The 19,361-nt window shown below is 31.5% G+C and overlaps 1 protein-coding gene across 4 annotated transcripts in view; it reads left to right on the plus strand.

The window, feature by feature from the left end:
* Positions 1–19,361, plus strand: part of LOC143191833 (uncharacterized) — a 401,964-nt gene that overhangs the window by 240,001 nt on the left and 142,602 nt on the right. For all 4 annotated transcript variants that reach the window (XM_076397253.1, XM_076397254.1, XM_076397256.1 and 1 more), the window contains exon 4: positions 18,684–18,773. In XM_076397253.1, coding sequence (XP_076253368.1) covers positions 18,684–18,773 — 90 coding nt within the window. The remainder of the gene's footprint in view (positions 1–18,683; positions 18,774–19,361) is intronic.

Below are 19,361 nucleotides of genomic sequence, written 5' to 3' on the forward strand. Positions count from 1 at the left end.
GCTATGAGCTGAACACCCTCAACATTTATGTGCTGATGGAGCCTCTGTTCATGTCTTTGCGAATCCTTTGAAGATGTCATATATACATAATATAAATCGCAAAACATAATGAATTATTGCTTACCTAATGAATGCCGCTCTGTTTTTACGACTCGCAACAAATTGGATAAAAAGTAACGTTGTCTTCTTCCTTCGGGACATAAATCATCGCCGGCTCCTCTTTTTCTCTCTAGGTGACGTCCCCGAGAAAGGTTTTGTTCTTTAATTAATAGGCGCTTTTTCCTTTTCTCTCGAGATTTAATCGTTGTACTGTTGAGCTCTAGCGTTTAATTAACGAGAATTATAATTTGGAGTTAGCAAAGTTTTAATGTACGTCAAACCATTAGACGTAATATTCGCCTGATGGCTCGATGTTTGCTATCAGAATTAACATGAGACTGTCGTTAGCGGCTTCGGTATTAATAACTGTATTTTTTTATTTACTTTAGATTTTTTTTAATGATTACTTAAGACTAGGAATATTCACATGGTTATTTTTGAGTAATATTAAAATACTTTAGTAAATTACTATTAAAATACACACTGAACATGCAAATATATTCATTGTAAACATTGTACACCAGTTTTTTTTGCGATTTTTTGCACATAATTAATTTGAAAGGTTACATTTATAACTTAAGTTTATTGATCTACCAGTTTGTAGTAGGTATGTCGGAATATTTACAATAATTACAATTTTAGAAAAATATTTTTTATTATTTATTATAACAATGTAGTAAATTAACAGTAATAATTAACGTTGGAAACTATCGACTTAAAACAGTCGAAAGAGCCGATTGTCGCAAAACAGTCGATAGTCAAAAAACTAGCGACTGAAAATAGTAATTACTATTTTTCAATTCGTGATGTCAGAAGAAGATGTACGAACTCTTTCCTGTATAAATTGTGAGAGAGGAAAGGACAGAGATAATTGCATGGACATGTTAGACATATGCTGAATATCTACTCAATAACCAGTACATCTTTTATATTTCAGCTTAAGTTCTTCACATTTTTTTTAACATATTGTTTCCATCTGAGTTTAACATCAAGCGTTATGCCAAGATACTTATAGTCAATTCAAAATAGTAGTAACACGGGAAACGTCGCAATGTTGCTGCAGCTACTCTGAGTTTTAGTACATTCAGGCACTGTCATATAACAAAATTTTAATATAAATAAAATAATTATTCAAATATTCTAAACAAAACAAATATTCTATTAAATATAATTTATTTTAACATTATAGTACATCAAATGCATTTATTATTGAAGAATTTAAAACTACAATTAATTTTACAGCCACAATAATTTACATATACATATTTATATATATATATATATATATATATATATATATATATATGTATGTATATATATATATATGTATGTATATATATATGTTAGATATGGTGCCTTGTACATAACAATAACTGATAGTTCCTCCAAGTTCTTTAAAGGCTGATTTTCAAACTACTGCAGAAACAAGTTATGGTTCATTTCTTCATGGTAGTCACCCTTAGACTTAGAGGAAAACACTGATTCTGTACCAGGAATAAAACCATTCCTGTTTCCAGCATGAAGAACTATATGTCTGCAATGATTAAATGTTATGACTGACAAAACCTAATCGATAGTTGTCTTTAAATATATTTATTATCATCTTGCCATGAGCAACCTCAACATTTTCCTCAAGTCAGAATAAACAAAGTCTTGTTTGACTCTGAAGTATCAGTCAGTTATATATGACATTTTTGATAATTGATCATGGAGAGTCATTTTAATCTTACACTTTAAACCCTCATGCGATTGATCAAGTTCATAAAATCACCGATATCATAAAATATTAACTAGTAGAAAATGTTTCTCAAGCTTTCTCAAATAATTTGGGCAATATCGATAATAGTGGTATCCTGGTTTAGGAATTTCACTTACTTCAGATACCTTTCACAGTTTTGGTACGTATTGTAGTCTAAATGAAGCATTTATTATGTTGGTGATCTTAATTAGAATTTTTCTAGGAAGTTCTTTTAATATTTTTCCGATAATAAGCCCACATTGCGCTATTTGTTAATAACACCATTTTTTTTCTTAACGTTGGTCAAAATGACAAATAAAATGTTCATCCTTTCCTATCCATTGGTGCAGGGTAATGATTTAATGTCATTCATTGTGTGGGGTTGAAAAATTCTTTCAAGGTGGTCATCTCTGGCTTAGCTCATTTTTATAGGAGGCCTTTGCATGATAATTTTAAGGTAGCTTTAATTTTCTGGATTTTTAGAAAAATATATTAAAAATGTACTATTTCGACAACAAAGCAGAGGCCTTTGTTCTGAAAAATACATCGGCGGCCTGTTGAAGATACATTGTTTCTGATATCTTTTTAATTTTGAGAAATAATTTTTTTATGTTATTTCTAATGAAAGCAATGATTATTTTATTGCTTGAGGGAACTTGAAGGTGATAAGGGTTGATCAAACGCTTTCACTGACAGCTTACATATGCAACGAATTTTAATATCTCTTTTAGCTGCCTAAAAGTGCTTTAATAATACCCCACTTTCATGAATGTATAGCGACCTTGAGGCATGTCGAATGTTACATCGTGGTCATCGTGAATAACGGTCAAGAAAGTACCCACAAATATAATCCCAGATATTGAACACGAGCGGGGTGCCAACAGCGACAACTAGAACACGATAACGAATAGCTGGTGGCAACCCCGAGACGTTTATCCGGGATGTTATTGAAGGGTATTTCGATCATTCAGTAACCGACCATCGTTTGGTTTAGACCTGCCACCATCGACTGCCCAGCCTCCTCACCAGGCAACACCGCTGCTATCCGTGTTATCTATTTTATATATTTTATATTGCCAATAAATAACGGTCACATAATGTAAACACCACTGTTTCATTTCGTTTTACCTCCATTCACCGAGCCACATCATTTACCCTAAAAATGCCATAATATCTTATTTATATCAATGAATGTTTAACTATATTTAAATCTATGAATAGAATCTTGTGCTACATAGAAACCATGTTTAAATAAATATTATAATAAGGAATTAAAATAAAATAAATTTCAAGACTTTGCAGCGAATATGTTACTGGATTGAATAAACTTTATGTCAACTTATCGAACGTATATTTTGGAACGTTTCACGTTACATATAATCCGTTCAGTGTACCTCGGATTAGTTCATGCATCCTTGAATTGATGCCAAAATTAAGAGAGAATGCATATCGGTATTCAAATAATAAAATATGGGGCGGATATTATTTATTGGTCATATTTATTTATAGAGCTCTACTAGTATAATAGAACATCTGTATTTCTGGAAGTGATCACTTTATTTAACGAGTTTCTAATTATATATGTTGTTAGTTCTTTGTTTGTGAGGTTATTATATATTCCAGGATATAAATAAATTATCTTGGTATATCAATTAATAAGTTTCCAGCCTTGAAAAACATATGTCTACTTACTAATTAAGGAGGTATTTTTTCAAAAAAGTAAATAATATTGTATTGTCTATTTATTAATTAGATTTGTATTAAAAGATATGGGCTAATGAAGACAGGAGACAGGACACACCATCGTTGAAATGATTGCAACCTTCTTAGTAATCTAAAACCAAGAAAAAGAAAACAATTTTCTAGAGTGGTGTTGTTATTACACAAAAATTTTTAAAAAATGTCTGAAAATTACGGCTGTTAACTATTTTTTGATTTTTTTTAATAGTAAAAAATCGAGTTTTATTACCCCTGATATGATAGGAAAATGCATAGACAAAGCCCACATCAAGTTGTCGAAAAAGTAGTTTAAAAAAGCGCGTTTAATGTTTCGAATAAAGTTATGGGCAGTCTAAGTTTTACAATTATTTTGTAATTAAATTTTTTCAATCTACTATTCCTCTTCCACACATTGGATCTTCATCTACCTCAAAATAACATTTTCTAAGCTTCTTTTTTTGATGCAAAATCGTTTTGTGTTCCTTTGAACTAAAAAATTGGTGAATAAATTGTGTGATATTATGTTAGGATAACAAAGAAGGAAATCATTGAATTAAAGTGTTTTTGTTTTTGATTTATACCATGAAATATTAATAACAATCCTCAACTTACTGTTTTTAAAAAACTTTATATTTGACATGATTTTGATTAGGATTATTAGGATTAGCTTCATTTAATTAAGATCAAAGTTACATACATACATTTTCGAGTAGTGGCTTATGACTTATGGCTGATTACTATTACAGTATTTTACACAAATCATACATCTTGCATTGAATTACTACGGCCTGAAGCAAAACAAATATCTGGGTGACAGGATGGTCCTCCTGCTCTTGCGACAGTTGCGGGTTTGAATCCTGCTGGGTCTCTATAGACAACAATGGAAAATCCGACGAGGAATAACTATCCCTGGCTGGGTAAGATCGGGTGTTTTCTGCGATGGTGTCTAAGTTCGTCACTTGAGGGTTAATGCCGAGGACCGTGGTTCGGAGTCCACGTTAAACCCTCGTTAGTAAAAAGAAGAATTGAAAGTATTTAAAAAAATCTTTGAAACCTTCGGGAATAATTTTCAATGAAAAACTGTAGCAAAAAATCTTACTTCAGTTAAGTACTATTTAAAGGGAAATGTCATAAAGAAATGTAACTTGTTTTCTTGTTCTGAAATAATGAAGCTAGTATTTCAACTCTTTATATTTTCAACTTTATAAACTGTCTGTGCTGTCAAGCTCAGTGCTATTGAAGAGTGGCTCGTTACTTCGTTTTTCCTTATTGCTCTTTTAATTTCCTTGGAATTCGAAGGTTCCAGAGTAAGGAATTGTTCCTATAGTATGTAGGTGCATCTACAATACTTCGCAGGATTTTATTCTACTACTAATACTTATATTACTTCTCGCAAAATATCCCCACAACTCAATCCATAGCTCCATATATGTCTTAATATTTGCTTGTATACAGTTAAACTTATTATGTACGGATAATTTAGATTAACTAATACATTTTTTTGTATTTTAATTCATGTTTTTTCTTCTTTTCTTTTTGATCTGCTCTTATAATTTAACATTACTTATCTTTGGTAATTTAAATACAAGTTCTTTGATATATATGAAAAATAAATTTAAAACTATAATTAAGTATTAAGATGATTCATATGTTATATTTGAATATATACTTTTCTTTGTTAAATTGGCTATTAAAAAACATGAACCACAACAGCTATTAATTTTTATTATAACTAATGTGATGGCGATTAAATCTGTTGATTGACTAGTACTAGGTCTTAATTGAGATGATGCAAAATAATAAATGTTTGTATCAAACATAAAGCAGTGGCTTATAACATTTCAATCATCTTCTATACCTAATGGATTTCCTGTATTTTTGTTATTTGTTTACAATTAAATCGAATTTTTCGAAATAATTAAGTTGAAAATAATTCAAAGCACTCTACTTACTTAACGTAGGTATGAAAAATTCCCTAAATCCATTAAATTAATTATTAATTAGATTTAATAGATTGTGTTAAGTTAACGGTACTGACTAAAATCATTACATAAACATTACGTATTACTACTATGTCGTATTACTACCTAATCAGGTTTTTCTTATTAAATGGAGAGGTGCAGTGAAAAGAACATGTACTTCTACTAGAATTAGATATTTTTATAGCTAGATCGACTAATTAACTTAGAACTAAAGATCTCATTAACAATTACCTTATTTTAACAATTTTTGTTGTATGAATTTGTGGAAATTCATAAAAACTGTTAATTTTTTAATAACATAGGGATCGTGTCATATTGTTATCTAGTCTCAGATGCTTATTCTATATCAAACTTTATATTTCTGCTTAAAATATTGGCGGTCTCTCCACGCCCGAAGCAGAAATTAAATCTTGCGATTCTTGAAGGCATCACTCTAGCAAGCACTTGTCAAATGCACCTAATTCACAATTTAGAGGTACCTACCAAGTGTGTTGGTAATTCCTTTCCGTTTTTTGTAACGAAAATACGTTATTTACAATGAATAGTTAAATATATTTGGCCAATATATATTCCAAAAGAACAATTACTTCCTTGAGCTAAGCCATTCATCGAGTCATTTTTGAACTTCTTTGAAGCCGATACGGTGCTGGTCTCCAAATGGGTATCCCATCGAAGTTAAAAGGTAGTTTTTTGATGGAGCCAAGTCTGGAAAGTATGACGGATGCAAAACACATCTCCTCCAAGTGATTTCAACACCTTGAATTTTTAAAGCCACTCTTCACGTGTTCTTGTGATTGGAGTATGTTCCAAGTCTCCAACACCAGCAAACGATGACTTTCAGCGGCGTTTTTTCTTTTGATGAAACAAGAAATGTAAAGAGTGCTACACATACAAGTTTTCACACCAAAATATTATGACGATCTTTGACTATATCGACAAAATTATTTTAAGTTAATTTACACTCCAAAGATGGGTCTAATGGATGAATTCTATATATTAAAAATACAGTTTCTGAAGCCATTAATGAATAGCGAGCGATAGGTAGTGCCAACAACACTCGCATCTCATGATTTAAGAAAAAAATTACTTTCCAAATACATCGCTGAAAATATGAAAGTTATTGTTTATATTATTAACATTAAATATATATAATAATTTATACATTTTATTGTGACGTGAATATAAAATAAATAAATACTTACGGGTCGTATTTTCCTTTCTCTTTTTCAGACTTTCCATCGGGTTTCCCTTTCTATCAGTTACTCTCGAGTCCTTTTAACCGCTTGACGTAACGTAACAAACGGCCCAAGAGACTCCAATAAAAGTATTAACACGTCACGTCCAATTAGAGTCGGGTACAACCGTAAAATCTATCGACGACGATTGAAATGAAAAATCACTTCGTTGAAAACTTCCTCCAGATTTATTTTCTTCGATATATATATATATATATATATATATATATATATATATATATATATATATATATATGCGCTGTGTTACCGGCTTCTACTGCTACAATTGTTCAGGGTTCGAATCCTCTTCACAGCATTGATTGGTTGGTGTTAAAAAATACAAAAATTTTGCAGAGGTGATAGATACCAAGAAGATATTTTCACTGTTGATACATAACCTCGAAAATCTGGCAGCGTTATATTATTTCGAACATTTAAAATGGAACGTAATATCGATAATGGAAATTTGATTAAAATGTCGAATGTATTTGTATATTTTATGTAGTAGTGTAAGAAGGGTGTTTTTTTATTTTACAAGATTATGGTGTTAAAAAACTAAAGAACCAAAGAGTCAGTAAATGAAACTCTATGTAGTTTTTATTGTAGTTTTATGTAGTTTGTGTATGTAGTTTTAAGAAGCTTGCTACGTTTAGAATTTATTTAAAAACATTAATTTCTGGCAAGAAATCTTCCCTTGCAACAACCTGGTTTTTTTAAACTAAATTATCATGGAGTAGTTAGTCGGTAGAGAAAAGCTTCTGCTGTTCAGAATATTTACTGTCAACAACTTTGACCAGTGATAACTCAGCCTTTTGAACTATAATCAGTCATAAAATTTGAGAAATTATTTTTGAAATATTTTAAAACTGTACATATCCATCCTCTGATGAAGAATAAATGTCACTGATTGTAATACAATATATAAGAGTCTACAAAAAGGGAAATCTGACATGCCACTATATTTTAAGTTTGCTACGTATATTTCAAAAATTAACCAAATAGTATTTTCCAGTCTCTAGTCCATTTATAAATCTTGTTAACTGCTACTTGCAGTTTTTCTGCAGCTTTAGGAAGATATATCTTTTGTCATGTTAACGGCGACAAGGGCAAAGGCTCCAAGTACTGTTTCTTTTGTTGTTGGGATATCAATAGCGTGGAGCAGAAACAGGAGTGGTCCCAAGACTCCCCCTGGGGAGCTCCAGCCGAAATAGGTTTAAGTGGTGAGAATGCCTCTAAACTCTAAATTTTCTTTCGAAAAGATATGATTCCAATAGTCGGCAGTTATTCTGTCGCAGCAACTTGCTCATTTTTAGATTAATCCCAAATACCACACACGGTCAAAAGCTTGTGAGACGTCCAGGAATATTTTAGGGCAGTATTTATTTATTTCAAATGTTATTGAGTGGTGATTTCGAAATCCAAACTGGAAATCTGGTTCTATAAATGATTTAATACGAAATGGGTCTGTAAAATCCAACTCGTTCTACAGGTATGTCAGGTTTTTTAAACTACATCGGGCTGACATAGAGGATTTATTGTGGATTCTATGTCACTCAGTTGCAATATGTTGCAATGTATTCAGCTAAATGTTCTGCGAATAATTCGGCCTTTTTATCCTTGCGTCGAACCCATTCTATACGACCATTTTAATAGGTCATACACAAATAATTGATCTTTTAAATCTCTGAGTTGCTTTCCATAGCGAGTAATCTTTGTCTGTTTCCGCGCTTAATTCACTTGCATATTTTTCGAAGGTACTCAGGGAAAAATCGTGGATTTCGTTCTACTAGATCTAATATCGAAACATTTTCAGAAATATGTCTTTAACACGATTACTGATTCGATCAAAAAAAAGCTGCATTCATTTTGGTTTAAAAGGCAAATTTAAGTGCAAAAATGCAAATATTTACTATAAAGTAATACTAAATTTATTAAAGAAAAGTTTGTTAAACATAAAAACATAGTAAGAACAGTATTTATAACATATTTTAACTCCAGCAACACTCGTTACAAAATAATTCCGGTTTGGTAGTACTATTTTCACTTTTACTTATCTGTAACATAGCCTAGTTCAGTAATTGATTATTTTCCTTATTCCTGCACAAACAAAAACGACAATACAAAACAATCGTTATCCGTTGGTCTGGTATGGCGGCACCGATGGGATTCGTACCATCCGCAGCGGAATCTGCGGTCGTTCTTGGTCCCCACAGGTTCAAGGTTACGCTTGTTTATCTTTTGTCTGTCGGATTGGAACTATTCTTCGCCGCCAGATTAACTTTATTTCCAAGTATACTAGTTCTAAGGTCTTGAGCTTCAGACAGGAAGTTGTGTACGGTTGTTTTCATCTTAAACGATCCGGAAATTATTTATACAGGAAAGAAATGACGCCCGTTTATTTTTAACGCAATATGATGGATTTGAGCCAAACTTTCAACGGCTCCTGTTTGTTTACCCGGCTTTCTTGAAAGAATATTATTTGTTCTCAATGAAATACGTATAAAAATAAACAGATAGAAACTGCTTTGATTTGTTGTTAAAGACGGTTTTTTATTTAACTTTGTATTTTCTTCATTTCGGTTAAGAAACATTTTTTTAATATTGAAATTTGTCACTAGTACAGTTAAAGGTATTAATCGATGGAAACGCTTCTTTTGGGATCAAACGCGAAAACTCGGGTTTATTACGCTTGATCATATTCAAACACTGCTCCGAATCATCAACTCGCCATTGTTTTTGGTCAAAAGTGAGTTAGCGCGGCACCCAGCTTTCTCATAAAATATTCGTCAATAATATGATGTACACGTTCAGTTAATATCTTTAGAGTGTCTGCTATTTCATTCAATTTCAATTTACGGTCATTCAAATTCATGTTGTGGATTTTTTAAGTGTTTTCGTCTGTAATAACCTCTTTTTGCGTTCACCGTCGTCGGGGCTAATTTCACCACGGCTAAACTTAGCATACCAACCTTTTTGCTTCAACTGTATTTTTTCCCTTCAAAAGCAATATTTTATCAACACGCGAAATTCCTTTTTAATCATTTTTTTCATAATAACAAAAGTTGCTTTACTCAAAATGCTATAATTCACAAACTTGCTTGATGACCCGACAGCTGTCAAATTTACACACGCATATTTTGAGGGCTAACTAAAAACATGTGGATTTAGTTCTAGTAGCGCCATTGATATGTCAGGCGGGGGACTTTTCAATTGACCTGTTATAAGACTCCGTAGAAATATTGTTGACCAGTGTTTCTATGGTGTAATAGTTAAAACGTTTAGCTCCCAAACGGAGGTTGCGAGTTCGATTCCCGACGGAGACAATACATTTTTGTTGCTGTTTACTTATAACATTTGTCAAATTACCTAAGCTAGGTAGCGATCCCCGGGGCCTCAAGCGCTCCTTATTTTCAATTATTGTGTCTTTATTCCTATTTTTTCCTTTTACGTAACTGTAAAAGTAACTGCCTAATTTACTGAATAAATATCTAAGGATAAAAAGAGAAAAGTAAAATATTTTTAACCTAAAAATTTAACCGACTTCAATAAATAAATAAGGAGCTCACTAAGAGTAAAAAAATAATCAAACTTAGATTTTTAACACAAAAAAACATTTTAATATAAAATATGTACGTAATAATCGTTGTAATAACTACATAAAAGTAAACAAAAACCTATTTTACTATTTACTATATTATTTTAACTACTACCAACAAAAATCAAATCTAAGATAATATGACTGTTGGGGTTCGGCACCGACTACTTCAAAGTTCAGTTGGTAGTAGTTCAAATAATATTGTAAATAAATAAATAGTTTTAGATATGTATTAAGCTAAATTGTGTGTATATAGTAGATTATAAAATATGTGTAGTAGATAGGTTAAATAACGTTTTTGTTAATTTTTGTAGTTATTACAACGACTATGTACATTTTATTATATTAAAATGTTTTTTCTATGTTAAAAATCTAAGTTTGATTATTTTTTAATTTTTAGTGGGCTCCTTATTTATTTTTTGATATCGCTTCAATTGGTTGGTTAAAAATATTTTATCTTATTCTTATTTCCAGCTACAAAAGCGACAAAAATTAAGTACAGATGTCCCATGTGCGAAAATGTTTAGACCGATGTTGTCCATAAAATAATTTAATTTTTTGTTGGGTTCTAATTTTTAAACAATCGTTATACATGACACATGTTATACATTTTTTAATTATTACAATAAAGAATTTAGAAAACTATAAAAGTATACTAACTCATTTATATCAGAAGAAAAACCAAATAAAAAGAGAGGGCTTTGAACGAAATACCAAACAGAAGAACAATACCAGTAAAAAACTATTATGACAAGTCTCATAGCAACAGTAAACCATAAATAGCATATGTTTATGAATCAGATCATCTCAGTAGGCAATAACCTAAGAGACCAAGACACTGTTTCGCACACAGCGCTTTTATGAGCTCCGTGACATTTTAACCTGAATAATTATTCCACATTCACCTGCAACCGATAAATCACACGTGCCTCAGGTACCTATTTAAAAAAAAGATAGTCGAGAAGAACCGAGTCGTTTTATTTTCCGCCCGGCAAAACTAAAAATTCCCGAAGAGCTATTAAAACGAAAACGCTAAAACAGTGACCTATAATTTTCTTGGAGTGCATCTGGAAATAGAACGCTAGACTCATTTCTGGAAACCGGCGTGAGTCAACGTATGTCTTTTTTGTTATAATCACCTGAAATGAAACTGTAGAACGTTTACGTGCGTATTAGTTAACTTCACAGTATTTTATAAAATACAATATCTGCTAGAATGGCGAAGGCGCTCATTATAATTTTAGCGATATATTTTTAACAGCATTTTGGTACTTCTCCTTTTTGATTAAATACAGTGGGTGGCCAAAACATCAGGAACAATAATGGGATTATTTAGTTTTCTAGTTTAACTGGATTTCCGTAACAAATGATTAGTTCGGGCCTCATATATATTTTTTTGTATCTGTAATTTATTGGGACCATAAAAATTACAAAAACTTACAACAACATAGTTTTGTAATATTCGTTTTAGTAATTTTAATATTATAAATATAATAATTTTTTTTTCATAACATCTTTATTAAATACGCTTAGTACAATCTTAATTATTATTATTACAATTAATTTATTACTACTTTTCCTATGTGCTTGGATTAATTAACAAGCAAGACGAGTACGAGAAAATACATCAGTATGTATTCCTCAATTATAAAATTATAATTATTAATTAATTATTAACTTATAGCTATAGTTTACACTAATAATACACACTAAATGTTCACACAAGTTCGTATGGTTTTGTTCGTTTCATTCTCCTGACATCCTCTGCGCTGTCCAGCAGTTGTATTGCTTCCACGTTAGAATGATTTAGTAATCTTCTTTCGTGTTTCAAGGATAAATATAATAATAGAATTAATTTTAATATACAGTGATGCCAGCCTTTGCTGCAATAAGAGCTTCTGAGATACTGTTGCGATAGTCGCAGGTTCGAATCTTTTTGGGGCATGGTCGTAAATTTATGTTTATGATTGTTTAAAATTTGTGATTGTCCTTAGGCAAGAGTGCAATATTCAACAAAGAAAATGATCCAAATCACGCCAAAAAAAATGCATAGATAAGGCGCACACAAATTTCAAGTAAATTGGTTCAGTAAAACTTGAAATAAGCCGGCTTGGTGACGCAGTGGTAAAGGCGATGGGACGGTCCTCCTACGGTTGCGATAGCCGCCGTTTCGAGTCCTGCTGAGGCATGGTCGTAAATTTATGTTTCTGATTGTTTATAATTTGTGAATGTTCTAGGCAAGAGTGTAAAATCCGACAAGGAAAATGATCCAGTCACGCCAGTAACCAGGCTGGGTAAGACCGGATGTCTTCTGGGATGATTTCTAAAGTTGGTCACTCGCCAGTCGGTAGGCTTAATGCTGAGGACCGTGGTTCGGAGCCCACGTTAAACTTTAGGCCCAGTCCAGATAACCCATAGTTGGTAAAAGGAGACTCGAGAATATATATATATATATATATATATATATATATATATATATAAAAACTTGAAATATCATATCAACCCTCTCGAAAAAATTTTGGAGGAAAAAGCGTTTGAAGTTTCCTTTTTAAACGCTGAATAACTAAAACAGTGTCACTAAATCTGCGTAAATAATTTAAATTTTGGAATATTCTGTTCAGAGCATATTCTTAAATGGTATTAAGTAAGTAAGGGGGTATTAACCGTTAAAATGGTAAAAATGGTGAAGGTTCCAATGAACATTGCCTTTGTACTTATTTTGAAGGTTTCAATTATTTTCATTACTACAAAAAATCATATTATAATTTAGATATTTATTGCTATAACATTTTGACTATTTTTTCAGATATATTTTCATGCATCTGAAAATATTAAAATTAATTCCAGGAAATTACAACCGTGTATATAAATAATATTACACTCATTATTGGACATTCTATGACATTAATAGTCATGTCGTTTACTTTATAAGTCGCATTAGCTAGTTTCCATGGTGTAAAAGGTTCGATATTATTTACAGGGTGTGGTTAAAGGTCAGGTTTTGCACGAAAATAAAAGGTTTGGCGTAATAACATATGTTGCGTTTAAAGTGGAAAGGCGATCCGTATCCATTTGCAATTAAGAGCATTACGCTTTTATGAAAATCATTTAGAACGGGTGATGATTAATGATGATGATTTAATAATATTAGATTACCATTGCTTAATCGTCTTTGGCTGGGTGCTATATATAATTTCGCCGTTGTTAACTTGAGGACGTGCCAACAGAATGTTTGAAGTGATTCTTCTTATAGGAGACTTCTTCATTAGTTCGGGGCTATTTTAGATCGACTATCAGGTCGATAAACGTTACCTTTGTTTTTTTTAAATGTCATTCGTGACTCTGGAATATATATATGGGATGGGCAAAATAATATGAATCGACATATACACAATATTTATTTATTGACTGAGTGTTGAGGCACTATTTGCTTTTAAAATAGCTGCAATTCTTCGTGGAATAAATTAGTAGAGTGTCTGAATAGTTTTCAATGGAATTTTTGTAGCAAAACATCCACCGTCTACTCTAGCTCACTCTCTGTACTCAAACTCCCCATAATGGTTCAATTATATCGGGGTCTGGAGATTATATTGACCGGAGAAGATGCTTGATTATATTCTGATGCCCCTCAAACCAAGATTGAATCATTTTGGCGGTTTGAACGGGCGCATTGGCATCTTGGAATATGGCAGTATTGGTACAATAGAACAATAGCGATCAATATTTCTTTTAATCATTATAAAATTGTACTCAGCATATCTAATGTAATATGTAATAAATATAATAGCAGATTATAAATATGATAGCATTTTTGAAAAGGTTATCATACTAGAATTGACTTGTTGGATAATTTTGAAAAACTATTATTTAACATTCTAATATATTTATTATTTTTGTACTTATATGGTACCGTAGAAAATGAAATAAATTATAAGTTGGATGTTATGGTAATAATATTAATGGATTAGTCACTGGCATATACTCTGGTATTTTTTTTTCACAAAAAAAAGTCATTTATTAAAAAAGTATCTTCCAGACCATGTCTAAAAAATAGAGTTTTATGTTATGAAAAAAACATGTTTAATAGGGATTCAGTGATAATTTCATTCAATTTTAACTCCTAATACGCTACACTTGATCCGCTGATCCAACAATCCAACAAACCACAGCAATTCTTTTTGGCTATCCTGGTCTAACCCTAGTTTTTAGGCTTGAGCTTGTTGTTCTAGATCCATTTTTCGTGGCCAGTCATATTTGCCATAACAAAAGGTTTCTCTCCGCTTGAATCTTTACCATCTCATATAATAAACGACTTGTAACAGTTCATTCAACAGCTGCTAAGCTGTAAAATTATTTGTGTTTTGATTCAATATATTTTGTTATTCATTGCCGTCGAAATCTTTTGATTCTTCAGGCCATAATCATTGACATCAAACCTATTATTATTTTAAATAAGATGGTAAAACCGACAATTGTGATACGACTGAACAGTATCAACATAAGCTTACAAAAGTGTTTGATGTGTTTCTTCAAACAAAAATAAACAAGCAAAAGAATAAGCTTTGAAAATGCAATTAAGTATTGATCATTTACATCTATGTACATTGAATAACTGCCACGAAGTCATTTCATGCAAAGAAATGTCAAAACCACTCTTTCTGACAACTAGGTTAGATTGTTCATCAGTTATTTACATTGATACTTATATTCATGCATAAGCATATTCAGTTTGATTGACGCAGTGGTCAAGGCGAAAAGACAGTCCTTCTAATGTTGCGATGGTCGCGGGTTCGAATCCTGCTGAGGCATAAATGTGTTTTATGTTTGTGATTGTAATTGTAAATGTCTTTATAGGCTACAGTGGAAAATCTGACAAGGAAGAACCATCCCAGTTGCGCAATTAACCAGGCTCAATAAGACCGGATGTCTTCTGGGATGGTCTCTAAGCTGGTCACTCACCTTAGTGCTACCAACCTTAAGCCTACCAACTTAATGCCGAGGACCGTGGTTCGAAGCCCACGTTAAACTGTAGATTCAGTCCAGATAGACCCTTGTTGGTAACAAAGCAGACTTTAAAATATATAAAAAATACATACAAAAACGTAATATAATTGATGAAATTAAAGACTTGACATTACTATTATTCATTTCTTGTATAAGTTTTAAGTATAATGGTACATGTTCATCAAATTTCATAAATTTGTCACCTGGATCTCATTCATACTTTCTTCTTTCTCTGATCTCCATTTAGCTCATAGCACAATGTAACATGAAAATCGATCTCGAGTAAATAAATGACCATATCCAGCATTTCGAAACCACCAGCGCAACAAGCGGGAATATAATATAAAAATATAGTCTATTCAAAACAGTAGTGACACGGGAGACCTGTCAAAACGTCGCAATGTTGTCGCAGCAACTCTGAGTTTTGGTACATTTTGGCAATGACTTATCACAAAATTTTAATATAAATAAAATAATGAAACAAAAATGTTATATATGTTATAAAGCCACAATATTTATATTTATAGGTTAGGGTTGTTTTATTATATATGCATTGAACTTTTTTCCACACTAGTATAGGTAGCGTTCTATGCGCGTTTTGTTCATGTAGTGGTATCCCCCGAAAGCCTAGTCTACCTAATTAACAATTGTATATCTGAGTAATGTATTTTACTTTCATTAAAGAGCCTTTTATGTTTTACGCTTAGTTCTTGTTTCTTTCAATGCACTGTATCCTTGTAGAGTCATTATAATATTACTATATTTCTCTTTAGTTTGTGCTGTTACTACCTGTATACATTTTTCTTGATAAAACTACATTTAATCACTGCATTCTCCTTAATGTATTTGCCATATCTAAAAGAGTTAGTATTATTTCTCTCCTCATACATGTTAACCAAATGTTCATGTATATTCTGAACAATAACACACATGCTCATAAAGCTTTCACACTCTATAATACAATTTCCTACAATTAAAGTATATTAATTGTATACTGACCTTCAGTTGTTACCTATTTCATCACTCTGTCTTTTACAACTAATCAAGAAACACTAATCAAGTTAATAACTAAACTGTTTATTTCCAATCTATAAAAAACTGTTCAAGGGTCTACCGTTTGTCAATTTTTTCTTCAATGTGTCTGATCGAGCTCACACAAACCGAAGGTGTTATTTTCGACAATGAATATTTCCATAAATCAAGACAGTTCTGGTTTGAATATCCTTCTCGACCTGAGTGTCTATTGCAGTACACCATATCAACTCAATTGGATTAAATATGCAGTGATAGGGAGGAAGACATAACGTTCAGTAATCTGATCTACCATGTATCTTTTCTTAAGCTTATTTCTAAAAAAGTAAATTACATAGAATGCAATTAAATATTCCATATATATTTACCGAGTAACAATTTGAAATAATTCAAACAGAACATAATCGATAGTTATTCCAACGTTTACCTTTTCCATCAACTTTTGTTGTCTTTACACTATATTTATTTATCATCGCCACGAGCGACCCAATGTACCATTCTGAAATATGTATGTCTCATTTAAATATATAAGTTGATATAATAATTCTTCCTTGATTTTGTTATTTTTAAAAATTGTATTCTTTTAAAATCTCTGGAAGTTCCATTAAAACCCTTCGTGGGTTATCTTTACACCACTTAAATCCTATATTACCCAACAGTGTATGAATGGATGTTCTACATCCCTCAAATAGTGGTATATGTTTTGGCATTTTATAGATATTTTCCAGATTAACATTTTTCTATGAAATAATTGTATTACATTAAGTTTCGATTGAAAAAACTATTTACTGTTTTTTACATTTCGTATATTTGATCTCTGATAGAGCTAACAACAAGCTGGTCACCTGTTTCGTATGAACACGGTTTCTTTTTGGTGAATTTAAGGTTATATTGTTTTCTATTTTTTGAGATATTTTAGTGACCGTGGCCATTCAGTGCAGCTGCAACGCGCAAAAATATTTTCAATAAAAACTCGGGCGATTTGCAATTTATTAACACAAATCGTTAAAACAACGTTTGCCAGATAATTGACCCGTAATTATATTTTGAAGAATTTTGCAGACGTTTGACAAACGGACAACTTTTGCAGGCTCTTTCGGTTACATGTTCGAACTTCTCTGAGAGCATTCTATCTATTTTTAAATAGACTGAAATGAGAAGGGTAATATTGTTTGACTGTAAAACGAATTTACAACTTTAGACAGACACATTTTGACACACGTACTGTCAGTACTGTTTTGAATTGACTATATATCCATTTACCATCCACCAAAACAAACAATTATGATTACCACATATACACTTAGTTTCTGATCTTTTGGTGCTGTACTGCCTGGTTACCATCAAACTGAAGTTGAAGGCACAGGTTCGCCGATTTCGAAAAAATCTAAAAAAAAAACATGTTATAATTTTTAGTTTTCAAGGCTTCCTCTTTCAAAAACTATTACTAAGTCTTTTGAAGGTTCTAATGTAAAACTAACTAAAAAAATTTTGCTGATTACAATATTAAACTTATTAATTTTATTTATATTTATTAAACTATATTTTCTTCTCATTATATATTTTTTCTTTAAGGTATAGGTTATTGCTTAAACTCTAATCATTATATTTAGAAACAGAATCTTGCAAAACTCTTTCAAATTTGGATTCATAATCATCTGGTCAGAAATACAAAGAACAAACCTTTCTATAGTCAGAACTAATATATATTTCTTAGTATATGCACTTTATTTTGGCGTTGTATTTGAAGGGCTATCAAATACTAAAAATGAATGAAACACAAAACTTGAGATGCACTTTCTTTAAACAATATGTATCAACAAATTACCGAGAATTTGTTTCAATGAAATCATTATCTTTAGCAATATCGAACGTAAGCACATACAAACAAGATATCTCTTATCGTCAATATTTTAAGCATCGAACAAAAACAAAGACCTTAACCTTTTACTTTTACAGAATCGTAACATAATGCATCAGCATATAAGACAACATTAACTGTGATAGTGCGTCCGTACTTATAGTTTTCGTACCTTAAGTGCAACGCAGTTTTGCTAATTGAGTAACTGTCAGTGATGAATTGAATAAGTGGCATTAAAAATGGGCCAGCAGCCGTCCAAAGATAAATTATCTCGGTCATCATCCGAAAGGATCGACCGTAGAGAACGAATTCATGGTTTCGGAAAGAGATCTGGTAAGGGTCGGGGTGAACTCTGAGTGTTTTTTTCATTGATTTTCGCCTTCTTCGATGTTTCATTGCATGTTCGTTATTGTTTCAGGTTCCGCTAAGAAAAGGGAGCCTATCCAAGTAACACAAGTGTTAACTCCGAATAAACTAACCACAAGAAATCAGCAAAACTTAGCCGAAAGTAAGTATAGAACCGCAACTTTGTAATTCATTCTTTCTGAATTTTTGCTGTATAACGTCATTATAATTTAACGAGATTTTTTTGTTTCGAGAATCAATATGATCAAGGTCTACTGCAGCCTAAAAATCTCAGTGATTTTTTAAGAAAGGGTAATATAAAAACAAAACCATTTCGTGGTTTATTTTAAAAGCACGTGTTATTTTGACATTGCCGGCGTCCTTGACATTGACATTCTAAAATAATAAACGCATTTAATCACAGAAATATCTTTTAATTCTCATAGAAAACACAGAAGTACCAGATTTTGTACAAAGTGATTACAAATATTTAAAAATAGCATAGAATTTATTTTCAGTATAACTTTTTTCTTGAAATACCAATAATATATGTTAAATATGTATTCAAAATGCAGATCCTCTATTATTAGATAATATATTTAATTTCCTTAGATTTAAATTCGGTGTATTGCTAGGCAACCAGTAATATATTGTGGCTGTGCGCGCGTTGTGTAATCACTGCATAGATTATAAAATAAGCTTAAAATCTATTAATGTACATTATTAATTAGGTTAAATTATTTAATCAATC

Source organism: Rhynchophorus ferrugineus, unplaced genomic scaffold (genome assembly GCF_030347505.1).
Source record: "Rhynchophorus ferrugineus isolate W39M unplaced genomic scaffold, kcgeb_rfMv2 rfM2, whole genome shotgun sequence".
NCBI lineage: Eukaryota > Metazoa > Arthropoda > Insecta > Coleoptera > Curculionidae > Rhynchophorus > Rhynchophorus ferrugineus.